Source organism: Ochotona princeps, chromosome 17 (genome assembly GCF_030435755.1).
Source record: "Ochotona princeps isolate mOchPri1 chromosome 17, mOchPri1.hap1, whole genome shotgun sequence".
NCBI classification, from domain to species: Eukaryota; Metazoa; Chordata; class Mammalia; order Lagomorpha; family Ochotonidae; genus Ochotona; species Ochotona princeps.
In genome coordinates, this window is record NC_080848.1 from 12,723,667 (window position 1) to 12,750,824 (window position 27,158).

The 27,158-nt window shown below is 36.5% G+C and overlaps 2 protein-coding genes across 2 annotated transcripts in view; both read right to left on the bottom strand.

Annotated features, from left to right (window-relative positions):
• Nucleotides 1-17,663, bottom strand: part of LOC131482350 (uncharacterized) — an 85,603-nt gene extending 67,940 nt beyond the window's left edge. The window contains exons 1-13 of the mRNA XM_058675797.1: nt 17,472-17,663; nt 16,901-16,954; nt 16,058-16,162; nt 12,914-12,967; nt 12,203-12,298; nt 9,725-9,778; nt 8,721-8,825; nt 5,974-6,075; nt 5,531-5,584; nt 4,798-4,902; nt 3,761-3,814; nt 2,864-2,965; nt 1,444-1,497 (exon numbers count right to left, since the gene is read on the bottom strand). Coding sequence (XP_058531780.1) covers nt 1,444-1,497; nt 2,864-2,965; nt 3,761-3,814; nt 4,798-4,902; nt 5,531-5,584; nt 5,974-6,075; nt 8,721-8,825; nt 9,725-9,778; nt 12,203-12,298; nt 12,914-12,967; nt 16,058-16,162; nt 16,901-16,954; nt 17,472-17,532 — 1,000 coding nt within the window. The 5' untranslated portion in view covers nt 17,533-17,663. The remainder of the gene's footprint in view (nt 1-1,443; nt 1,498-2,863; nt 2,966-3,760; nt 3,815-4,797; nt 4,903-5,530; nt 5,585-5,973; nt 6,076-8,720; nt 8,826-9,724; nt 9,779-12,202; nt 12,299-12,913; nt 12,968-16,057; nt 16,163-16,900; nt 16,955-17,471) is intronic.
• Nucleotides 17,664-17,875: 212 nt separating this feature from the next.
• The window catches only part of EFCAB13 (EF-hand calcium binding domain 13), a 126,666-nt gene continuing 117,383 nt past the window's right edge, over nt 17,876-27,158 (bottom strand). Inside the window, exons 52-56 of the mRNA XM_058675798.1 lie at nt 26,763-26,867; nt 26,234-26,287; nt 19,317-19,421; nt 18,427-18,480; nt 17,876-17,901 (exon numbers count right to left, since the gene is read on the bottom strand). Of these exons, the coding sequence (XP_058531781.1) occupies nt 17,876-17,901; nt 18,427-18,480; nt 19,317-19,421; nt 26,234-26,287; nt 26,763-26,867 (344 nt within the window). The remainder of the gene's footprint in view (nt 17,902-18,426; nt 18,481-19,316; nt 19,422-26,233; nt 26,288-26,762; nt 26,868-27,158) is intronic.

The window sequence follows — 27,158 nt, forward strand, 5'->3', positions numbered from 1 at the left end:
AAAGACTGAAAGGGGAGACATAGGCCCAATACTATAGTAGTGTGGGACCTCAAAACCCACTAACCTCAATAGACAGATCAATGAGACAGAAACTGAGCAAGGTAACAACAGAGTTCACCCACCCAGACAACAGAACAAATGGGCCTAATTAATATCTACAGAACCTTACGTTATACAGATACTGAAATAGTACTCCAGAAAAAAATGAAAATTCTCAAGCATGGTGAGGCAGCCTAGTGGGTAAAGTCCTCATCTTGCATGTGCTGGGATCCCACGCGAGTGCCAGTTTGTGTCCTGGCTGCTCAGTTTCCCATCCAGCTCCTTGCCTTTGGCTTGGGAAAGCAATAGAAGACAGCCTGAGGCTTTAGGACCCTGCACTCATGTGGGCAACCTGCAGGAGGCTCTTGGCTCCTGGCTTTGGATCAGCTTGGTTCCAGCCGTTGCAGCCACTTAGGGAGTGAGTCAACAAATGGAAGATCTTTCTCTCTGTATCTCCTTTTCTCTGTATACCTGCCTTTCCAATAAAAATAAATCTTTAAAAAATATTTTAAAAATGAAATTCTTGGAAGCTAAGCAACAAGCAATTGAATGAACAATGGATAAGAGAAAAAATCAAAGAAGAAATAAACAAATTCCTTGAAATGAATTAAAGCTTCAACACAACATATCAAAACATGTAGGACACTGCCAAGGCGGTGCTGAGAGGCAAATATATTGTAAGCAGTGTCTATGTCTGAAAAAAGAGAGGCACCAGGTGAACGAGCTAATCATACACCTGAAAGAGTTACAATAACAGCAAAATGATCTCAAGATTAACAGAAAAGAAGAAATATTAAAATAATGGAGGAAATAAAATAAATTGACACTAAAAGAACAATATTAAAGAGTTGGTTCTTTGAGTGAATAAACTGAATTAGATACCCCTCCAGCCAAACTAATACAAAAAAAAAAAAAGAGGAAGAGGACACAAATGAATAGAATCAGAGATGGAAAAGGAAACATAACAATGGATATCTTGGGCATACGTATAATAATCATGAACTTCTATAAGCAACTATATGCCAACAAATCAGAATACCTTAAAGAAATGGATAGATTCCTGGACAGATATAAAATACAGGGGATAATGGGGGAGGAGTAGAGGGAGGAAGGAAAGGAAGGGAAAGGGGGTAAGCCTTATACTTACAAAACTGTAAAATCAAATATAAGAAATAACACAGAGTGGGCATTTGGGCTAATGGTAAAGATGCTGTTTGAGTCACCATGGGCCCATATTGGAGTACCTGGGTTCAGTATCTTCCACAGGGGATTACTCTAGCTTAATAATTATGCAGACCCCTGGAGGTAGCATTTACTGCTCAAATAAATGTGGATGATCTGAATTGAGTCCTTGTTCCTGCCTTTGACATGGCCCAGATACATACGTGGTAACTTCTTTCTCACCTGTAACAGATTCCACTTTATCCATCAGGTTTTTCAGATCAACTGTTTCATCAGCTGTAAGACAATATTTGATCAACTGGAGAAAACCATAACAGTCTCAGAAGAGAGTACAGAAATTCCTTGTCAATGTTTATTGTTAACTAGATATCAAGGAAAATAAACGAGTCAGGCAGTTATACATGTGAGACTGTTAGACGGGCCACCAGACCCTCCTTCATGTTGCAGCCTGCTCTCCGCCCAGGCACCAAGTCTTTCCACTTCAGTGTTTAACTTGTGGCTAAAGTTGTACAATAAATGGAAGTTCTGACAAGCGAGAAAAGTCAAAATCACATTATGTAGTAAGCACAAAAGTAAGTAACTCCCAGTTGTTAAACATGCCAATCAAGTGCATCATGGCCATATCCCCAGTCCATTCCCCTAGTAATTCAGGCATACAGATATTGAACCAGCAATTCTTTTGAACTTTAAAACAAATGATATAGAAGTTAGTTTTTACTAAGGGTTCATCGAAGTCATTTTAAAGTCTAAATCACACTCTATTTGAATGATATATCAAGTCATTACACATGTAGAATTTTTGTGCTTCAATTATTAAGTACCCTAAATCTGGAAGTCTATTTTTAGTGGCTTTGTGTATGATTTAAAGAATCCTTCAATATTACTTTCATTCACTTTTAAAAGCTTTATTACTTGTAGATATCATCATCTTACACTGACATATATTGATGCCGTGTTAAACAGGGAAAAATGTTTTGTAGAAACTGATTATTTCAGTGGTTAGTTCAATAATTATCTGAATCAAACAGTGAGTAAGAACTCAAAGTCCAATTATTTTACCACATTATTTGTGTCTACCTTACCTAAAAGAGAATAAAGATTCAAGTTTTCAGATGCACACAAATAGTAACCCTTTTACTTCTACTCCTCTCATTCCCAGGCCCGAGCGTTATTAGCAATTTTTATCTATCCTTCCAGACTTACCTTATGTTTATAAAAGCATACTATATTATTTAAAAAATAATAACACTGCATTGTTCTGTAATTTGTCCTTTACATAAAGTGACATAAAAGAGTAAAGCAAGCATCTTTATAGCCATGAGTAGAGGAATGAGGAACAGCTGAACAAATGAAGTTATTCCCCCTGGGTTAATGTCAGTGATAATATATCAGTGAGAAAGAAAGGTCACTTGTCCTATCTTTTGTAAAACCAGGCAATATTTTTCTCCCTAGCAGTTGCCCCCTATTTCAAGAGATATAGAGAACAAGTATAGGTTTTAAAGAAACAAAAATGAAGAGCCTACTTTGTTTTATGCCAAAAGCTGCTCAAATGTCTTTTTGGCAATGAATGAGTTAAAATTTTAAATCAGTCATTCTTAATCCTGTAAGTTCAATACCTAATAATATTTTCTGTAATGCTCACCATCGCTTAGAAGATCCTTTATCTCTTCAAGTTCTTCTTCTGTAAGGTTTACATCCATGAGTTCTAAAATAGTCTCCAGATTATTTACATAAACCTTTCCTCCTTGTGAACATACAAAAAAATGACTGAATTATTATAAAATATTTTTATCTTTTTTATTATTAAATTTATTCATTAATTACATTGTGTTCTAATTTCATAGGAACTGGGATTCTCCCCACCCCTCCCCACACCCTCCCCCCATGGTGGGTTCCTCCACCTTGTTGCATCACCACAGTTCAAGTTCAGTTGAGGTTCCCTCTTTAAAATATTAAAAATACATTCAGTCGTATATTATCTCCAACTGACTGGAATTAACTATGAAACAAATATATACTGAGAAAAGAGAATGACTTCAAAATCTAGTATTAATTACTAATGTTTTTGAGGAAAAAAGCAAAATTAATTTATTTTCCAACTCTCTAGAAGGTTGAAAGTAGCATTAGCATTTGTTTCTTTGTATTTTAAACCTATCTCCCCATGAAAGGCTGGGGAGGGGTAAAGTTAAGTAACTTGCTGGGGATAACTAATTACCTCTGCAAAGAAGGTGGAGATTGTTTATTTGTGCCCTAAACTGTATTCTCAGATTGTTTTCCTGCTCAAATTCTGTAATAAATGCCAAATATTTTCCCTCCCTTCCTCCTCTGTATCTTTTCATGTTTTCTATTTGTCTTTATGTCTTTTATTTCTGTTCATATAATTTTTTCAGATGAACTTTGAAAAATACAAACCAGTGGAGAACATCCTTAGAAGATAAACAGTATTTCTAGGAAAAACACAGATGTGCTACAAGGAGTAAGATATTGTATTTGACACCTGAGAACATCTCATTGGTCTTTTACTGTGTCTCTTACTCACTTTTGTTATTCTTCACTTCTTTCAGCAACCTGTTTCGAAATATCTTTCCATTAGCTGTAAGCAAAGTCAGAACTCAGATCTCTGGGAAACTGATACAAATTCACCATAACATAAAAAAGTACATTATCACAAAAAGGCACATATTGATGATTTACTCTTTTTTTTTTTAATTTTATTTTAAATTCATTAATTACATTGTATTATGTGACACAGTTACATAGATACTTGGGTTCTCCCCACCCCTCCCCAAACCCTCCCACCATGGTGGATTCCTCCACCTTGTTGCATAACCACAGTTCAAGTTCAGTTGAGATTCCCCCATTGCAAGCATATACCAAACATAGAGTCCAGCATCTTATTGTGATGATTTACTCTTGTTTTATAGCCTCACAATGTTGATATTTAAAAATGGAGCCCATTTTGTATAGGGATGAACCTATCAATTCTTTTGTATTTTTTCAAAAAGAATTATTTTATTTATTTGAAAGGTAGAGTGCCAGAGAGAGAGAGAAAGATTTTCTTTGCTGGCTCACTCCTCAAATGACTGAAATGGTCAGTTTAGGGCCAGGCCAAAGCCAAGAGCCTGGAACTGTATTCAGGTCTTCTCTGTGGGTGGCAGGGTCCCCGGAGCTTGAGCCATCTCTCACCCTTCCCCAGGCACCCACTTCACAAGTAGAGCAGTGCTTCAGTACAGGATGCGGATGTCACAGGTGGCTGCCTCACAGGCTACCATGTTGCAAAACTACAAAATAAGTTAGAAGTTTCTGTCTTGTTTTTGTCATATTGTCACTCGGTTTTCTTTCTAAATTCTTTCTTTGCACTTTCTTTGCACATTCTGAGTATTATTAATTACCTGCACAACTACATGGCAGCATAGTGATACCCAACAAACTGTATTTCAAGAGGTAATGAAGGAATTCATTTTAAACCTAGAAATGTTTACTAACTTATGACATTGTTAAGATGAAACTAAAAGACTGAGAACTGCTCATGCACACTCATGATGTCGAATTCCCTGGAAGGCGTGTGAGGCTTACCATCCGTGGGCAGAGATGTCAGCAGTTGCTTTTGCTCCTTATCTGTAAGCTTGATCCCCATATTTTTTAGAAAATTTTGTATGTCACCAGAATCTATCTTTTCTCCTTTAAAAAGAGAATAATGAGTAAAATATTAAGTAATTATTTACTTCAAATTATCTAAAATATGCTTGTGTGGCTATAGTCTTTTCTCTAATACAAGAATGTCGAAGAAAGATGACATGAAGTTTATCAATAAAATCATCAAATAATAACTTGAAAATAAATTTATACCTTAATATTTATAAATAAAATAAATTCCTAATACTAACACCAGAACAGAAGAAAATCTGATCAGAGACAAGAATACTTAGTACAACAAAATACACTTAAAATATTATATATTTTCCTGTATTTAGTGAAATTATAAAATTATCTATATATAGATTTATTATTTTATTTTAATTACTCAACATAGTTTTTACCATTTTCATTTAGTTTTTCAGTCTATAAATAATAGTGAAATATTTTTTTGAAAAAAGGTATTAAAGAATTTAAGATTAGTTATCAAGAAATAGTCCTTTTGTTTTACAGGTAAAATCTAGAAAATGTTAGATTAATCTGATGTTCAGTACATGTAAATATTTAATCAAAGTCAATTTAAAAAATTTATTAGTAGTAGTTTAGAAAAATACAATTCTAAATTTTAGTGTAAACCATGATTTGTTGTAAATCATTTGTAACAAATTCTTACCAGTAAAAGCTTTCACTTCATTCTGCAAAGTTTTTAGAGCCACTTTATTATCACCTGTAACAAAAACAGGATGTGAAGCTTATTTGCTGAGAACATTTAAAATAGTCATTACATGAATATTAACTCAGAATATGCTAATCTGAAGCAGAGGAAAAGAAATGGCAAGTTTTGAAAATAAAGTTATTTCAAAAATCTGAATTTGACTTTCTATCCCATAACACGGCAATTCTTGTACTTGATAATGAGAAGGAATTAAAAAGTGGCTATGTCCTTACAGCCAGCCTTCTTATTCCCACAATTGGAAGGTTCTTCTACTGTCAATTCCCCCTGTGTCTGGATTATTCCATTCTCATCTTCTTTGCCAATGTCACTGCTTCATCCACCTTGCCATCTTCATAAAAAGTTCCCTCAACATAAAATACAATGGTAGCTTGCACACTTACCCCTGACTGGCAGGTGTTTTGTCAGATCTTCAACTTCCTGTTCAGTGAGCTTCATCCCCATGTTGTCTAGAACTGTTTCCAGGTTTTTGATGTGAACGTTACCTAATCAGAAAGACAGAGGCCTGTGAGGGAAATTTAGTGGCTAAAAAAAGTAACTATATATGTATTTTAGAAACACACACAACTTTTGAGAATCTGGGACAATCTATGCTGGGGCATCTCCTTCGCTCCCTGAACATGCCCGCTCCCAGCCATGGATCCTGTGCATGCTGGTGGTTGCTCTGACCCCTCCCGGCTCTTGGTCTCTGCCATCAGATGTTTTGGCCTGGTCTGGCCTGTCCCAACCCCAAAAGGCACTGCTCACCTGTCCCATTCTTCCTCAGTGATTTTTCCTCCCACATAGCCCTGAGCAATCCACAGTCCCCCCATGCCTGTGGGCATGCAGATCCCTAAGCCTGGTCCTATGGCAGTGTTTTGTGCCGGCCTGGGGCAGTGCCTACCCAGGCCTGACGCACACTGGCTTGAGGGTCTCCAAAACCTGTCTACTGGCATGCCAGCATCCACCCCCAACATATCTTTGAACAAAAAATAGACAACTATGCTGATACACTGGCATAGCTAACACAAATTTAACCAGACACAGGATACCCCACCAACTTTTTTTTTTTCCCGTACCAACTATTAGCTGCTTTTTCCCCTAGCAATGTAACACTTGCCTAGGTACAATGCAACTTAGGCAGTTTCCTACAGCTGGGGTTACATTTTGTTTTTGTCAGTTAATACGAGGGTTCTTATAAAAGTTCATGGAGGGTTAGTGTTGTGGCACAGTGTATTAAGGGACTGCCTGCAATGCTGACATCTCATACTATTTGAGCGCCTGATGTTTCAGTTCTGACCCAGTTCCCTATTAATGTGCCTCAGAAAGCAATGGAGGACAAGCTAGGCGCTTGGGGCCCTGTGCTCACTTGGGGGATCTGGGTGGAGCTCTGCGTTCTTGGCTTTGGCCTGGCTCAGAACTGCCTGTTAGGGTCATCTGGGATTGAATCATAAGATCAAATCTCTCTCTCTCTCTCTCTCTCTCTCTCTCTCTCTCTCTAACTCTGGCTTTCAAATAAAATAAATAGGTCTTTTTTTTCAAAAAGCCAAAAAAAAAAAATCACTGAAATAGAATTAGAAGATAAGTTCATTTTGGCACAAAACATTCTCGAAATATATGGGTAATTTTTTCATAACACACATGCTTTGCACAAATGTTTGAAGTCCCCTCAAATAGCCTGGAGATTAAGCACATCAGGGCAAATAGCCAACAAAACACCAAATCTTTTGTCAACTTTCTGGCAGCTTTAAGAAAGGCTTCAGTGCAGGTCAAAGAAAATGTTGTGATACTCCATAAAGATAGTAGAAAAGGACAGAATTATAATGATACCTCCTAAAATTGTGACAATTTTCTCTCAAAAAAACGTTTAGCTTATGTTAGAGAAGTTAATTACAGCAAGTCTATGTGCAAGCTGATGACACTTTTTTTTAAGATTTATTTTTATCGCAAAGTCAGATATATAGAAAGGAGGAGAGACAGAGAGGAAGATCTTCTGTCCAATGATTCTTTTTCCAAGTGACCGTAACGGCCGGAGTTGTGCTGATCCAAAGCCAGGAGCCAGGAACTTCTTCCAGGTCTCCCACGCGGGTGCAGGAACCCAAGGCTTTGGGCCATCCTTGACTGCTTTCTCAGGTCACAAGCAGGGAGCTGGATGGGAAGCGGAGCAGCCGGGATTAGAACTGGTGCCCATGTGGGATCCCGGGGCATTCAAGGCGAGGACTAGCCGCTAGGCCATGCCGCCAGGCCCAAGTTATAGTACTTTGACACCACTTGAAAACTTATTTAGAAGTACAAATTCTATTATTCATATCTATTGTGTTGGTAATTCTGGGGATTGGGACAGGCATTGCGGCGTTAAACTCCCCTGCAATAGCAACATCCCTAATAAACACTGGATAGAATCCTGACTGTTCTACTTCTGATTCATTTCTCTGCTAATATGCCTGGCAAAGCAGCAGAAGATGCCCAAGTGTTCAGGTACCTGCCACCCATTTGGTAGACCTGGATGTGGTCCAGACAATTAGATCATTATTTAATGTTAGGTTGGTCAGAGCAGACTTGACTCTACCACTCCACCAAAGTCAAGTTGACACTCCCACCAGGAATGTCTGGAATGCCAAATCCCCCTAACCTTGTCTTACTGTGCAAACTGAGGAGCGGCTTCCTTCTCCCATCCCCCGTGCCTAAGATGTGAAAAAGACCAGTGCTGTACACCCTGCGTGACCATTTCCCTCATGTGGTCATCCCACCATGTGGAAGTGGTCCTGGGCCATCTGTTAGATTCTCTTCCTGACTTATGAAACCCTTTCCCTGAATTAAACCTCTCTCTCTCTCTCTCTTCTCTAACCCTAACATTTAACGAGCTTGGTGCTAGCTCGTTTGAAATGGACAGGGGAAAAAAATAATATGTAAGCACATTTTTTCCTGTTTTGCTTACTTATTAATTTAGTATTAATTACTTGTGATTCTGGTAGCCTCTAATAATTCTTAGATTCATAGGAAAATATGATGTTGATTTTAGATTAATTATCTAATTTTCATATTGGGCTGTCTTCCAGGCTTTCAAATGCAGATTTAAGACAGAGATTTTAAAAACAATCTCATACAGAAAATAAGGATAAAAGGGTTTAAACATATCTTAACTGCTTACCATCAGCATGTAGATTTTCTGACAGTTCTATAAATTCCTCTTCTGTGAGCTTGATTCCCAAGTTTTCCAAACTAGAACGGTGGTTATTTTTCTTAATTTTCCCTTCTGAAGAAATAGACAGTAAAGTAATACTGTACAAGTAGACATATAATTGCAACATAAGAAAATAATATATTTACTATTAACTTTAAATACTATTCATTTTAAAAATAAAATTGATGAGAGATGAAATATACCCTTATGTAATCAAATTTCAATAAGACTGAAACTCCAATTATAGTTTTCCATTTGAATGCTCAAACAGAAAGTCAATATGAGTTAGATTTAGAATGTGTTTCTCTTAAACAAGTCCTACTAATGAGTCTACATGAGTAAATATTAAAGGTGCTTGAACAAGTAGAACTGTAGATACCAACTTAATTCCTTTGAACAAAAATTCCTAACTTGATACATTATCCGCAAAGTTGATCAGTGCTCACTAATAACAGTCACATTTTTTTTTTGTTCTTGATCATGATTTTTTATTCTTCATGCAAAGTGTGGGGTGGGTATTTAGCATAGTGGTTATAAGACATGCATCCATTTGGGAATGCATGGATTTAAATACAGATTTTTTTTTTCTCCAAATTCTGGCTTCTTGTTAACACACACTCTTGGGGACAGAGCTGAAGAATCAAACTGTTGGATTTCTGCCATTCAAAGTGGAAGACCTAGAGTGAGCTCATGGCTCCTGATTTCAACCTGACAGAATCCAGACATCACAGGCATTTCAAGAATGAATCAGGAGAAGTGAATTCCTTTCTTTTTGCTCCCTGTCCACTTTCCCCTTGGTGTCTCTCTGCTTTTTAAATATAAATAAATAATTAAAAATTTAAAGAGTATATTGTAATAGCAGATAAAATACACTTATGTTAAATGAATCATAAAAGGCCAACCTGCAATATTGAGTGATATATAATTTGGACAAGTTGGACAATACGCTTTATAATTTGTTCCTTACTTACCATTCAGAGACTTCACACTCTGCAGCAACCTATTAAGATATAACTGTCCAGCATCTATAAGAAAAATCAAAATTCATATAATGATAAAATTACTATGAAACTCAAAAAAATAGTTTGAACTGGTAATTAAAAACTCAGAACATTTAGAGTATTCTTCCCAATGATAAAAATAAACTTACTGTTATATAGAAGCAATTAACAAATAGAACTGCAACTAAGAAAACAACTTCATTTAAAATAGCATCTAAAAGAAAAAAGTGCTTAAAATAAGCTTAACAAAAAATGAAAAACTTACACTAAAAAATTAAAAATTGCAAAATACTATAGTGAGAAATTAAAAAGACCTAAATAAATGAGGACACATTCTATGTTCATGGATCAGAGTCCAGAAATCAACTCAGAGACTCACATTTTTTGACAAGGGTGTTAACATCATTTAGTATTTTCACTGAATAGTGCTAAAATACATTGGAAATCCTCACTAGAGCTAATAGGCAGGGGAAAGAAATGAAAGGAATTCACATTGGAAATGAGGAATTAGAATTATCACTGTTTGCAGATGACATTATTCTATACATAGGAGAACCAAAGGACTCAACCAAGAGATTATTTGAACTCATAGGAGAGTTTTGCAGGGTAGCATGATTTAAAATTAATTAATATAAATCTGTGATCCTAGCATATACAAATAACTGCATGGCTGAGAAAGACCTTGTAAATATAGTCCACTTTAAAATGGCAGAGAAGAATCTTGAACACTTTGGAATAAATCTAACAAAGAGGTAGGACACCTCTGTGATGAAAATTACAAACTATTAAATAAAGGAATAGAAGTCATTAAAAGATGGAAAAATTTACCACATTCATGGATCAGCAGAATCAACATCATCAAAATATCCATATTACTGAAAATCATATACAGATTCAATGTGATCCAAATAAAAAACCTAACAGCATTCTTCTCAGAACTAGAAGATGACAGGAAAATTTATCTGGCAACTCAAGAGACCACAAGTAGCCAAAACTATCATGAAGAATAAAAATAAAGTTTAGGAGAAATCACAATTCTAGACCTGAAGACATAGTATAGTATAGTAGTAATCAAAACAGCCTGGTGTTAGGACAGAAACAGAAGATCAGTGGAATGGATCAGAACCCCAGACAGGAGCCCACACATATACAACCATCTAATCTTGGACAAGGGAACAGAAAATAATCCAGGGAAAGAGCCCGGTCTCTTCAATAAGTGCTGTGAGGACAATTGGATAGCAGCCTACAGAAGTAAGAAGCAAGACTCACACTTGCCACCTGATACAAAAATCAGCTCTACATGGATCAAGGATCTAAATCTACCCTCAGAATCCATCAAACTATTAGAGGAAAACATAGGAAGCATGCTATAAGAGATAGGCACTGGTCAATGGAGAAGACCTTTAGAAGAGTAACCAGAAGCACAGTAGCAAAGCCAAAATGAACAAATGGGACTCCACCAAACTAAGGAGCTTCTACACAGCAAAGGAAATGAGAAACAGAGTGAAGGAGCAACAGAGAGAATGGAGAATACTTTTGCACACTACATAGGTGATGGGAACTAATATCTAGGAATAACAGAGAACTTCAGAAAGTTATCAACAGCAAAACAAACAGTAAAAGATTATCAAACAATACAAGAATGAAGTTCTGATACAAAATATGGCATAGATAAATATTTAAAACACTGTGGTATGTCAAAGAGATACTAAAAAAGAACAAAATATGATTTTATTTATAGGAACAATTAAAACTAGGCAAATAGATGGAGACAGAAAGTATCAATTGGCTGATCAGGGCTGAATGAGAAGGAGGGATTGAGGGCTGACTGCCAAAAGATACCGTGTTTCTTTTAGTATATGTGCTGCCAAAGTAAGCACAGATTGTGTTTCTTCCTGGATTGGCAGAGGTATTCTAAAATTAATGTTTTGATGGATGTACAATTCTGTCAATATAACAAAACCCACTGAATTATAAACTTCAATTGAGTTAATTTTATGAAATATGAATCATATTCTAATAAAGGTATTAAAATATCTAAACTTACAATCCTTCACATTAAGACAAAGCATAAGCAACATGATAAATGTATCCTTTCCTTTAAGCTTACTATACTGAAGAACAGTTTCTTTGTTAAAAAAATTCTGATGTCTATTATTTTCAATTTCTTCTATTATTTCTTTTCTGTCTCTCTTTTCTTCTTTTGGATAATATTAGCCAACTAATATTCTAAGCGGTAATGGTAAAATATCAACCTAGATGGTTAACTTAAACCTGAAAGGTTACTTTGGTAAAATAAACTCTACATTACATTGGTGATTTTTTTATTTATAGCATATGTTTCATTTAAAAATTATTTACTATGGTTTAGAAGAAACTAAGATTTTCACATTGATCCACAGACATTCAGACTCTCCAGTAACACCCCCAGACACTAGTATGGCTCACCATCAACTGGCAATGTTCCCTGAAGTTTCTCTAGCTCTTTATCTGTGAGCTCAATATTGAGGTTTCCCAGAAAACTTTTTATGTCACCAGAATCACCTTAGAAAATAAGAGATTGGGCACACATCATTGTTTCATATAAAAGTAATTATGTCTAAAAAATTATGATAAATGACACATCTCAGTTTTCATATTGAAGTAAAAATAAAAATGTTTTCAGCAATAGAGTCAATGAATATGTTAGGTCAAAATGATTTGATAATATAAACGTTTTTCCTAATCCTATTGAAAAATAATTTCCAGAGTAAAAATCTGATGAGCCAATTAAAAATTAGGCATCTACATAATTTTTCTTCAAAAAGCATTTTTAATTTTGAAATAAAAATGATATGAGACTGCAATAAATATATTACCTTAGTCATTTTAACTTTCACCCTGATTTTCTGTTTTTATATATTATAGTTTTAAAATACTATCAGTGTTAATTACATTATTGGCATAAAACCAATATTGTAGGATTTGAAAGCAAGAAATAGTCTTGTAATTTCATTCCAAAATGTACATCATTTTATTTTATTATATATGGAATATTAGAGGTGAACAGTTGACTCGTTAATACGGAAAAATAACCTGAACATAAATTCAAGGAAATATAAAGGAAAAATAAAAGTTAATGTAGGTAGTTAGAATCCTAATTTTATAATTTTTACTTACCTGTAAAATCTTTGATTTTTTCCATCAGTGTTTCTAGAGGAATTTTCTTATCAACTAAAGGAGAAGATTAGGATCATATTGAAGTGTAAGAAAGACTCTCAAACTTTTTAGAAAATCACAGGAATGGCTAAAAGCTATATATTCCACATGCTAGGCATCATCATAATTATGTACTTGACAGACATTTGTTGGACACACTTTCTAGGCGTTAAGTTGCAGATATTTTAGGTGCTCTCTAAGGATCCACATATTAAAGACTTTATCCTCTAATTCTTGTTAGAGGATTAAGGATGGAAATTAATACAATTTCGATGTCTGAAGTAGAGTCTGAGGAAGTGATTAGGTTGTTAAAATTGGAGCCTCCTATACTGAAGTTAAGGTGGTTTGAAAATGAGCATGCTCCTCTGTTTCCTGCTGTTTCTGCCATCAAACACCCTCATCACATTCCGGATGAATGAAGCCACTTGATATGAACTGTGAACCTCCAAATTGTGAGCTGAATAAAAACCCCTCCCTATTTAAGTAGCTTTTGAGCAGTTTTACGGTGAAGAAAAGAGCTGATTCATAGAACAGGTTATTAACTTTACTCAGTCTCTCCTATTTTAAGGTGTATGAAAAAGAAGAAAATTCTAGAGTAACAGCAGTAAGATGACTGACTACACATGCCTGCGACTTGTCACTCATTCTACTCCCATAGCACCAAAACAATGATTACACAAGTACACTCAGGGAGAGAGTTGGTGCATAGCAGGGGAATGGTTGGAACACTGTGGACACAGAATCGCAGGCTGGCTGTGGAGGAATGCGGGGAGAACCCCTGCCTTTGCCACCTCACCTGCTCTGTTAGAATCAGCTCTGAAACAGAAACTTAGTATTTGTCTTTTGGGTACTGGTTCATTTCACAACTATTAAGGCTACCAGTGTGAAGGTGCTTCAAAAATTCAAAAGAAGAATCCAGTGTTACCTGGCTATCCCTACTGTGCATTTCCAAATGAAATGAAATGAAACATGTTGAAGTGATCTATACATTTCTATGCTTATTGCAGCATTATTCACAATAGTCAAGGCATGGAATCAACCTAAGTTTCCATCAACAGATGAATAAAGAGGATGTTATGCATGCACACAGTTGCATATCATTTGACCTCACAAAGGAAGGGAATCATTTGCAACACGCGGGTGAAGCTGGAGGGTATTATGCTGTGATATAAACCTGGTGCAGAAATGCTGATGCTGCAGTTTATGAATCGCTGTTAAAAAAGTTTAACTTACACAAGTGGAGAGGACAATGGGTGTTTGAAGGACTGCCCCCTAAAAATCCAGACCACCAAATGTCCAAGAACCCGAATCTTAAGTCTTCCTGGCAGACTGAGAATTTTGCAGGAAGCAAACTTCCTGCTGAGATTGTGGGTCACCTTGCTGGCAAAGTGTGTCTGGGGAGGTGGGAGGCATCTTCACTACCACTTCTTCCTTTAGTGATTGTGGCCTGAACTTATCTGAGTATAAGCAAAGTTCTGTTAGATTCCTTTTCTAGTTAGATTTGTTTGTCTAGTGGCGTTGATTCCTTTTAACTCACATTTGCTCATAAGGCCACTCTGAGCCAGGTGATTGTTCACCTAATCTCTTGTAATGTATCATTAGAAGCAGCTTGTATGTTATTATTTGATTAACTCGTAACTTTTGCCAACCTGTTTGCCTTGCAAAAAATTAGTATAAGTTGCCCCAGAAAAATTCAATAAAGTGTGCACTGGTTCATCTCGCCTTTGCCTCCCCTGTGTTCCAGATTTCTTCTCGGCACGGTCACACCTTGAATCCCGGTCCCCACTAGAGGGACCCCCAACACATGAGTTACTAGAGGTTGGAGGCAGGGTTGAGAAGCAGTAAGATATAGGCTATAACATTTCAGTTAGACAGGAAATAGTTGAAGAGATCTGTTGTATATCATGACTAAATAACAACGTATTCTCAAAAATTTGCCAAGAAAGTAGATGTTAACTGTTCTCAACATTAAAAACATCTGAATTCATAAGATGTTTACTGGGAGTATTTACTCATTCTACAACACACACACACACACACACACACACACATTTCAAAATAACATATTATGCATGATAAATACATTTGATTTGTTGCTCAATTAAAAACAAATCTTGAAAAAAGGAAAACATTGGCAATGATGAAATTTCTGGCCTATTAGACCTCAAACTTATTCATGCTAGTAAGAAGAAATGATTTTGAGAAAACATCTGTTTCTCTTGCAAGATTTGAATCACTTTATTCATTTAAATATTTTATGTATATAGAGGAACAAATCTGATGCATCTCATAATGCAATTTTAAGAGCATATTGAGAAAATTAGCCAGTTTGAAACTACACATAAAGCTATCAATAGAGAAAATTGCTTATAACTTTAAACTTTTGAGACAAGCTATGAGATACATACTTAGAGGCAGACTATATTAAAATTAAGGCTGTTTTCTGCCTTGATGTATCAAAGTAGTAACTATATTTTAAATATTCTTCTGGTACAAACTCTAAAAAATAGATTTGCTTTTATGCACTTTAACAGTCTGGCATTAATATTTTCCCTAAAATTGCTGTATGTCATAAGATTATTTCAATGCACTTATCACTAGAATTCAGGTATTCCTACTATCTCTTGTTAAGAATTAAATTCATCTTATATATTTAACTGTCATGAAGGCTGTTTTTCTATTAAAAATGTGAAATGTTAAAAAAAAAAGAGCATATTGATACTTTTCATCCTATCTTCCCTTCCTCCCTCACTCCCAACCATCCTCCTCCTGGCTTCCATACTTTTTCTGAATTTTTACAATGTTATAAAGTTTATAAATGCAAACGTAACTCTCCACCAAATAAAGACGTCGACAGGTAGTAAGCAGTAAAGCTGCTGTTCCTAAGGGCATAGGCAAGGGTTAAAACAATAAATCTCCAAATGGCAGTTTTGCTCAGAAACACTACCTTTTTGGCATTCTATATATTCGCCATCACAAATCAGGCCAAACATATGGTATTTGTCTTTTTGGTACAGGATTCTATTCTTTCTAAATTACTCAGCCTATGAAATTCTTAAAGTAGCACAAAGGGGACGAGGAGGCATGGATCTGAAAAATGCTCACCCCCAACTTGTATGCTTTGAGTCAGATCTTTAATCTCCTTATCCGACAGCTTAATTCCTAGATTGTTCAGGATGGAGTTAACATTTTTGGCGTTTATCTTCCCACCTACAGAAAATAACAAATAATACTAAATGACTATAAAAGTTTTTAATATCTGCACCCATTATGAATTCGTCAAGCAAAAACATAATTTGTATGCTATTTCAGGAAGGTTATTACCTGCCAATGCCTATTCAAGGATTTATCAAATTCTACAAACCTCAGGTTCAGAATATTTTAGAGTGAAAAGACCAATTAACTGTCAACAGTATAAAAAATATATATTTTAAGTCCAGAAAAAGTCAGCTATGAAGTTGGACTTAAACCCATTTTCCTTGAGACCTGTCTTAAGGATTGGCTTGCACACAAAACAAAGTTTTAAATGATATTCAACATACATTCAGGAAACTAATTTTGGAGGCAAACACTGTTTATTTCTGAACAATATGTAGGTTTGAACTTGATCACTGAACTTGATGCTCAATTTTTATCTACTGCTGATTCAATTCTCTGAATCACTGCTAATTATTTCTTTAACTTTTTGCTATGAAAACTTGAAGTTTCTTGTTCCTCTTTCTGTAAAGTTTAGAAAATCATGAGTATGAGGCTTTTATTCTAATATAAAACATAGGAATATAGATAAAGTATAGATTAGGCTCTTCAAAAACTGTAAGTTTGTTATATATGTATAATTATAAATTTATACTTTATGAGATATAACCACCTATAAATTCAATGTTAATACAAATTCAAATATAATATGAAAGTTTCAACACTATTTGTATTTTCATGTTTCTCACTTACGTTTAAGAGACTTGACAACCTCTAGAAACCTGTTCTTAAAGACTTTGTTATCATCTATGAAAACAAAGGTAAAATTCAGATTATAGATAAATGGCATGGATATTAAAATTGTTTGAGAAAAACAAATATTTTCTTTATTTTCTGTGGCATTTTCTCCCATTAAGATAAAGTCTGAGTGAAAGCTAAGAAAATATTATAATCCAGTGAAGCTACTAAAAATATTTAGCACAGAAAGCATCCCACAACATGCACAAGACATTTGTGTCTAATTATACTTTTTACTTTTAATGTCTTTCTATTTTAATATCATCACTTTCTCTTTTCCAAATCTCTCTCTCTCACACACACACACACAATTTGACTAACCCTATAGATATTTTCCTTCTGATGACATAATTCAACCTGGTGGAGATGCTTATTCCAAAATTAAATGTTAAACTGCATTTATGGAAATTCCTTCAGGAGTAAACATGGAAAATATTTAGAGGTGGAATTAGAGAATTAAAGATAGTTTTAGAAGTTTTCAAAAATAGTTTAGAAGATTAAGAACATCAGCATTTGAAATGCTTACCATTGAAGGGCAGACTTTTTGCCAGTTTCAATTGTTCTTCATCAGTAAACTCTATTCCCATGTTTTCCAGAATAGTTTTCACATTTTTGGCATCAATCTCCCCTCCCGTAAAATATTTATATAACTACACATATGAATGTAAGGCTTCTAATGCTTCTAAATTTGGAAAAACAATCTAGGGCTGTGTAGTACGCGTAAGTGATGCATGAAGAATAGAGGAAAATGAAATTTCTACAAGTGTAATGACTATGACGGCTAAAGAAAAATATTTTGGTCTCTAAGTGCTAATAAAAGAAGACACACTCATGATGACAGCGGCAAGGCAATTCTGCATTCAATGAAATCCAGACATGTCTCTATTGAATTATAACACTGTGAATAATTTATTTAAATAGTTGTATCACTTAATGTAGATCTGTTAATCTCATCTCTGTTTCGAAAAAGCAGAAAGAGAAACAGAAGCCAAGTGAAGCAGAGGAGGGAGGAGGCAGAGGAAGGGAAGGGAAGAAGAGGGAGTGCAAAAGATCCCGTCTGTTATCTTACTTCCCAAATGCCTGCAACAGCAAGGGCTGAGCAAGGCCAAAGCCTCAACCTGGGTCTCCCCCGTGTGTGGAAAGGACACCCTCTTGTTATCACTTGCTGCTTCCTAGGGTTAGCAGGATGCTGGAGCCAGAAACAGCCAGGACTCAAATCCCAAGCAACCGATCTGCCAAACCTCTAATCTTATTTTCTCCTTTTAAGTTACTGCTTTTTGTTTTTGTTTTTGTTTTTACCAAAGCTTCACCTATTATTTTTAGTAATTTTGGCTGTTTTAAAAAGAAAAGAACAAAATGCATAAATGAAAAACACACTACAAATTAGGTAAAATGCTACTAATTGGTGCAAATCCTATATAGAATGAATATAATGATAAATATAAATATTAAACATCTTATATTTATAGTTTCTGGCTTACCTGTAATAGCTTTAACTCTATCCATTACTTCTTTTAGATCTGTCTTTCCATTAACTATAAGAAAAAGCTCAGTGAATATAATGTCATAATATTAGAGAAAGTTAAGACATATTTTTGGAAAAGTTACATGCTTATAATTTAATCTTATCTGCATTTATTAAATTCCATGATCTTAAGAAATTAGTGCTATCTTCTTTAATACTGAGGTCTCAGATACTAGAATCTGAGTTGGGAAAAATGTATTCTCCACAGGGTTTTGAAATCATTATTAACCATAGTTGAAGACATCACTGGAGTTGATCAGGGATACTACTCATAGCTGAGGCCAGGACCATTGCCCTGGCCTGGTGTGTGTTAAGGCTTCTTGTTGCCTTCTTGTTGTGGATTGGTAGGAGCTGATATGTAGAGGGATGAAAGAAATTTCACAGGAGGACAGGGTGAAAAAGTCTAAGAGCATAATGCTATATGTGTGGGACTTCAAGTAGAAAAACACGATGTGAGGAGTAAAAGTGCAGAAAAGGAGAAAAATACATTATTTTAAAGAGGCAGATGGACCTGAGGGTCTTATGCCCTATTATAAGAAATTGAATTTATTTCAGAGTTAAGATTTCAATAGATAGAGGTGTGTACAGAAGAATGGGGCTGCTGGTTTCTATATAGTTTTTCATAACCCAATAATTTACTTTCTTAGCAATATATATTTTTTGCAGTCCTGATAGTACACTCAGTAATTTGATGCTGAGTGTAGTTTAATCATAATGAATAGCCTAGATTTATTTATGGACTCTCCTCCATTTGTTTCAACCATTTATATCTTTCTCCAATTAAATCTGCCTTTGAAACATTATCTGATAATAAAAAGATGGCCTGAAGATAGTTACAGAGCTTACCATCAACTTGGAGGCCTTCTGACAGCTGTGCAAGTTCCTCTTCTGTGAGCTCAATTCCCAATTTTTCTAGAGTACTGTCTAGGTTGTGTACGTGAATTTTCCCTCCTTAGAAAAAGTAAGAATAGAAAATATTGCATCATGCAAAATGTTATATAAGTGATATTAGCAGTAGTAGTATTCATTGCTATGGTGATTTCAGCTGCATCAACTCAGTTAATGCAAAACCCCTTTCCTGCAATGTTTTGTGGAAGAATTTGTCATGAGGCTTTGAAAGTAGAAGTGAAACAGCAATTGCTGCACTTGAAAGTTGGTGCAGGATACCAGGTACCTCACAGCTGCCTCGTGATGTCATTTCCTGTTTACTGGTTCATCTCAGTTGGCTTGGGGGCAGACAAACTTACAGCAGCTCTATCAGATCTCCTCCTTTGTATTCTCTGAGTCCTGGGTCACACATACAGCTTCATGACAAAGACGTAATTTGCTTTTGTGGGTCACCTCTGCCATAGGGGTTGAAAATGAGGAGATACAGAGAGGTATTCCAGATTGTCATTGGGGAATTAAATTTTTTCATTATTCTCATCCATTTCGGATCCAAGTTTTTCCTCCCAGCTGCTGGTCTTGCTGATCTCCAATGACATCAGGCCCATCATCACCTATAGCGGCAGCAACTTTTAATAGTTTTCTACCATTGTCTGAATTCCCAGGTCAAGGTCTGAATAATAGATCTTAATAGAAACCTTTTATGATCAGCCTAAAAGAAACATTTATTTCCTGAAAAAAAAAATGACCCTACAATTCAAATGAAATCACAACAGACACAAATAGCTAAAGGCAGCTTAAAAAATAAAAATAAAGCTCTAGACATTGCCATACTTAGTTCTGAACACATAATACAGGACTGTTACATGAAAACAGCTTGAGATTGGCATAAAAATAGTCATGTTGACAAATGAAACAGTGTTTGCAGGCAGTTTTCAAAAAAACCAACATGACTTGATAAAGAAAAGTTGAACTGTGTCTGTAATCTCAGATTTACAGACTGTTGACACTGGAGACCAAGGTCAAAACTTTCTGGCAATGGTATACTGGAGGGCAAAAGTCCGAGACCAAAGTTGAGGCCTGTGGGCTGAGGTCTGCAGACAGGTGATGATAAAAGGCCTTAGAATGATGCGCTTTAAGAATATGCTGGAAGACAGTCAGATACTGACTCTGTACATGAGTCATGCTGCTGTTTCCCGATCATCAAGCATTAGCTGGTTAACATGAATATGGGCATGGTTATTAAAATGTGTGCCATATCAATTCCTGAAGTAGGCTCTCCAGGTAGTCAAATAAAGGCTGCAGTGGGGAGTCTTCTGGGTTGACCTTCCATTCTTAGAGAAGGGGGGCTTTCTTCTGGTTGACCGCTTCTACAATTTTTGTCATGTGTGTCTCATTTCTTGTTTTCTTAATTATTCTCTGCCTACCTCTCCAACATTTCATGTTCATGCTGCACAGGTCATAATAAACGCAGTCCTCAGAAATCAATCCATGTGTCTACAACCAACTAATCTTGACAATGGAACTAGAATCACTCCATGGAGAAAGTACAGTCTCTTCAACAAATGCTGTTAAAAAATTAGATTTTAGGGTCCAATGCAATAGCCTAGTGGCTGAACTGCTTGTCCTGCATGTGCCAGGATCCCACATGGGCACTGGTTCCCATATTGGCTGCTTCTAGCTCTTTGCTTGTGGCCTGGGAAAGCAGCAGAGGGAAGCCCAAAGCCTTGGGACCCTGCACCCATGTGGGAGACCCAGAAGAAGCTCCTGGCTTCAAATAGACTCAGCTCTGGCCCTTGTGGCCACTTGGGGAGTGAACCAGCAGGTGGAAGATCTTTCTCTCTTCTTTTCCTTCTATCTGCAAATATGACTATCCAATCTTTAAAAAATTTGGATTTCGGGGAGAAGACCAGCTGGTCAATCAGGGTAGGCAGGTGTGAGAGCACAGAGAGAGCTAGGTGGAACAAAGAGCTGGAGGAGAAAAATCACCAGGTGGGATGAGTGAATCTCCCTGGAGGCCACCAGAGAGAATCTGGAGCCATTCAGACAGGAAAACTACTGCAAATGCCTGAAGTGCAGCCAGCAGCCCAAGAGGCAGGTGAGCTCAGGGGAACTATGAGAAGGCATCCCAGCCAACACACAAAATCCTAGCAAATTTGGAGCCAGCACAAAGGGAATGGGAGCAGGAAGACTCAAGGTGGGAGCCTTCCCAAAGAAACAGTGGGAGACAAAAAAAAAAAAAATTTTAAAAGCCATAGGACAAAACACTAGTGAAGGGAGGCACTACTGCAAAAGCCCATGGGCCCCCAATCAATCACTCACCCTGATCTCGCCATTTGAGAGCGAGTCAATGGGGAGGGAGCCACTGGGTACCGAACCAGTTAAGGGAGGGCTTCACAGGTCAGATCCAGTACATAGTTAGCCCACACCCATAGGATTTGTGCCCTAGACCCCTGAAAGGTATCAGAACCACCCAACAGGGATATGCTGGATGCCTGGGCAGCAGAGTTTGAATTAGGAGTAGCTGCATGAATCCCAGTGTGAGCTGCAGCATCACCCAGCCAAAAAGTTGGAATAACTAGAGAAAGAAAACACAGGAGAGTAAAGGCCTACAGAGGCATGCATGTCCACAGCAGGGGCTACCTGGAGGCACACCTCAACAACTCTTGTAATTGAGAAGCCTTCAGCAAGTGTGCAGGTCCACTCCACTTCACAGCTTCCTGGGCTGGGGACAGGGTGAGCCAGAGAGGAACTCTGCCCAAGCAGGTGCACAGCATGTGTCCCTGCAATGCTGTCTGCACAGTAACCTCCCTGATCCCAGATGCCACAGAAAACACTAGCAAAGCACCGGAGGAGAGAGAAGACATCACTCCTGATCACTGCGCACATCTCTGGCAGGAACTGCCTGGAAACGCACTTGAAAAGACCCAATAATTAATAGTATCAAAGTTGAAAAAGGAAACCGAACAACAGATACCACAGTCATACAGAAAATAATCAGAAATTATCATAAGCAACTATACTCCAAAAAACCAGAAGACTTTCAAGAAACGGATAGGTTTCTGGACTCATACTTTCTACCAAAACTGAGTCATGAGGCAACAGAAAATTTTAATACAACTATAACTGAGGTACAGGTGTACTCAGTAATTAAAGCCTTCCCAACAAAGAAAAGCCTGGGTCCAGATGGCTTCACTGTTGAATGCTACAAAACATTACAAGTAAAACTGACCCAAATACTTCATAAACTGTTTCAAACAATAGAACTGGAGGCAAACCTTCCAAATTCTTTGAGGCCAACAGCACCTTAATACCAAAACTAAACAAAGACACAAAAGAGCAAGAAAACTATAGACTAATATCTCTGATGAACACAGAGGCTAAAATTTTCGGCAAAATACTAGTCAATAGAATCCAACTTGATAGATCATTAACCTGGACCAGGTGGGATTTATCCCTCCCAGGCAGGGATGGTTTACAAATCTATAAATACAATATATCACATTAAGAAATTGAAGAACAAAAATTTTTTGATCACTTCAATAGATGCAGAGAAGGAATTTGATAAAATCCAACACCACTTCATGCTAAAAACTCTAGGCAAGATAGAGAAAAAGTAACATTATAAAACATAATAAATTTATGAGAAACCAATGCCAGCATCATACTGAATGACTGGAAGCTTTCCCACTAAGATCTGGAACTAGACAAGGAAGTTTACTATTGCCACTGCTATTTAACGTAGTGCTGGAAGTCCTTGTGAGGAGCTATTAGGAAAGAAAAAAAATTAAGGAACTAAGATTGGAAAAGGGGAAGTCACACTATTTCTGTTTGCAGATGACATGATACTATACGTAGAACCAAAAAACTCAATAAAGAGACTGGTAGAACTATCAGAAAGTTTGGTAAGTTGACAGGGTACAAAATAAATGAATGCAAAATCAATGGCCCTAGCACATACAAAGAACTCTAAGGCTGAAAAAGTACGGTACCTTTCAAAATAACAGAGAAAATACTGAAATACCTTGGAATAATCCTAACTAAAGATGTGGAAAATCTCTATGAGGAAAAGTACATAACAATGAAAAAAGAAACAGAAGACTTTAAAAAGCTTCTGGATGGGCAGAGTCAATATCATCAAAATGTTCATATTACTAAAAGTAATATACAGATTCAATGTGATTCCAAGATCAAGATTCAATACCAAGAACATTTTTCACAGAGCTGAAAAAAATTTAATTAATCCATTTAATTTGACTTTCTACCATTGCCTATACCAACAATGTCATGCTGCACACAAAGAGCAGAAAAAGTCATTTCCTTTTCATCTCTAATTTTAACTGATTGTTCCCTTGTGCCACTTTTTGCTAATAAGGCTAAAAGGTCTTTTTTGTTGTTGTTCATCATCTTAAAATGGTTCTTTTTTGTTTGAATATGTAGTCTTTCAGCTTCAAATCCATTTATTTTTGCTGTGAATTTTACTTTTCATGCTTCCTGTTCATTTTTTACTTTTTAGTAAGTCCTTGAGATGCATTAACAGATAATTTGTATGAGACATTTTGATTGCTTGTAAGCACCTGATGTTATAAATGTCCCTTTCAATACTGTTTTTTTTCTTAAAGATTTTATTATTATTGGAAAGCCGGATATACAGAGAGGAGGAGAGACAGAGAGGAAGATCTTCCATGCGATGTTTCACTCCCCAAGTGAGCCGCAACGGCCGGTGCGCGCCGATCCGATGCCGGGAACCAGGAACCTCTTCCGGGTCTCCCACACGGGTGCAGGGTCCCAAAGCTTTGGGCCGTCCTCGACTGCTTTCCCAGGCCACAAGCAGGGAGCTGGATGGGAAGTGGAGCTGCCAGGATTAGAACCGGCGCCCATATGGGATCCCGGGGCTTTCAAGGCGAGGACTTTAGCCTCTAGGCCACGCTGCCGGGCTCTCAATACGGTTTTTGATATATCTCATGGGCATTGATATTTTTGCTTTTATTATCATGTCTTCAAAAATGTGATTTCTCCACTTTCACCTTATTAATTTCTTCAGTGACAAACAGGTCATACAATAGCATTAATTTGTCACGAAGTTTTTTTTTTTACTCAGTTCTTCAGCAACACATTAATTATTCTGTAGCATGTTATTTAACTTCCTGTTGCAAATTTTCTTCCATCATGTTGTCGACCTTGTTTTATGGCTTTGTAGTTAAAAGGATGTATAGTAATTGTAGTAGACTATCATATCAGATATGAGGGTACAGTGCAATATGCATCTCTACTTCCAGATCAAAGATGGATTCTATCTTGACGATGGGATGCTGGATTCTGCCATTGCCCATACTACAATATGAGGATACAATTAAATGGTGAAATGATGGAGTTATGACCGCTCACGAAGGACTATGAACTGTAATAACAGAAGGGAAGTTAGTGGGGAGAGAGAGCTGGGGGAGCGGGCATCCCACAGGCCTATGGAACTATCTCACAAAATTTTTAAGAAATGGATTTTGTGTGCATAAGTATAAAACAAACCCTTACCTTACATTCTATAAAAAATCAATTCAGACTGGATTGGGGAGCTAAACTGAAGAACTGAATCCTTCAAATCACTGGAGGAAAACAGAGAAAACATCTGACGACACTGGTGCTTCTTGGATAACACTCCCGAAGCACAGCCAATAAAGGCGAAAGTAGATAAACGGATCACTTCAAGCTCAACAGCTTTTAAAAAATATTTCAATGAATTAACCCCCTTCTACTGTTGCATTGCTAAGAGTAGCTGGTATTATATCTAATTGTGTCTATTATAGAAGGAATTTAAACATAAGTTAGAGATAGATAAGGGGTACTGAGACTTTGTAATATCTCCTAAGGAAAAGGTTAGTGTAGTTTGATTATATGAGACAATTGTTCTTGTTCTCACTTGAAAGATAAGAAAGGCTCAAAAAGGATGTAAATGTGTTAAATTGCTATGGCGGGTGATTATGGTAGATATTTTATGGCATCAAATCAACTAAACTGGAATTTGTCTCTACAAATTGCCTTCCTGTACAGTTCTGGCTGGCTTCAGGGACTTTTTTTTTCACCAGATGTTGAAAGGCATAAATGAAGCAGCTACTATTGTTCTCTGAAGGTCAAGGTCAGCGCGGATGGTGCAAGTGTCATTACAGCTCATGACACTGGCTCACTTGGAAGAAGACAGGCCTAAAAGCCCTCCTGGTCTGGTGGCATCTGCTCCTGTAGGATCGCTAGTCCTGGGCCATGTGGGAGTACAACAGCAGGAAGAGGGGAACCAGCTTCTTTCGCAGCTCACTCGTACTCTGATGGGTAGGGGGACTATGACAGACATGAATTCTCATTTTCCCCATGAGTTATGTTTTGTTGCTGTTCTTTCCAATTCTTTCATGTTTATTCAGATTTCTCTTGTCTTCTGGGCATGCTACAACAATGATTTCAGAACAGCAGGACCATCACTAGAAGCAGACCTCAGCCTTAAGAGATTTCTTCACTAGCTTTCACATTGCACAGTCTAATTCTCATGACAAAGGCACCACTTATGCATTAGTTATAAACTCTATCAAGCTAAAACAAAGGAAATTTTACATCTTTATGTAGCTGCTCTTTTTAATAGACCTTCCAAGTATACAAAGCCAATTAATAAGTTGAATTAAATATATAATACTGACAAGATGGGGTGCAGGATTAAGCTGAAAAGGTGCTTACGTATACAGGACTTTTTGTAACATAAAATGTATGTTACAAGTTAAAGTGTGACAGATTGAGGATAGAAATAAGAAATTATATTGAAGTGCAGACCCATAATTTAATGGTGTGAAAGCTGTGGAAGTCAAACAATATGTCATTTAATTGAGTTACTTACTTACCCTTGAGAGACTTAATTGCCTTCAGTAATCTATTGCGATATATTTTTCCAGCATCTGTAAGAAAAACCATAATTCATTTAATGGTAAAATTTTATCACACAAATGAAATAAATAATTTCAGAAGGAACATCTTTAGAAGAACTGTCTCTATTTTTTAATCTTTCACTTGATACAGTTAAGCAATGGACCCTTTTATGATTGTTACAAATATTGCTATTAGTGCCTAAATCTACTTGTTCTAACACAAGTATAGCTCCTTCTTGTTCTTTTATTTTTGGTTCCTATATTTACTTTTTTTTTTTTTTACCACCAATTTCATACTTTTCTTTTTTCCCATTTTTATAACATAAGTAAATTAAAGGCCTAGGTATAACAGCATATTTCTCTGTTAAATGTCAATTTTTTGTCTAAAAAAATGATTTTACAACACAAACTCTAAGTGACGATGGCAAGCCTACCATGTAATTTCACGTTTTAACAAGTTGGAGCTTTTTCCATAGAATCCTAGTTAAGCTAAGGGATGGCTTACCGTCGGTTGGCAGTGTATCCAGCAGCCTCTCCTGCTCCCTCTTCGTGAGTTCAATCTCCAGGTCCCCCAGGACGCTGCTCAGGTCATTAGAATCAATCTTCTCACCTTTGAAAGCAGGAGAGATAACATGAATTGTAGATTCTATGGTAATATCTCAAGTTATAAGAGGTTCTATGCAGGCTAATTACAGCATAATTTTCAAAATGCAGAGTAAACTGTACAAGTATTGGCTATGTTCTGTGATATTTATTGGGTCAATGTAAACTAATGAGAGTTTTTGATAGATTTGGAAAACAACTTCCAAAATAAAATCTGACTAGTACATCAAGATAATTCTCACTACTGTATAAATTATTCTTCAAAAATGTTTAATTTTTTGGTGAGAGATATTTGATG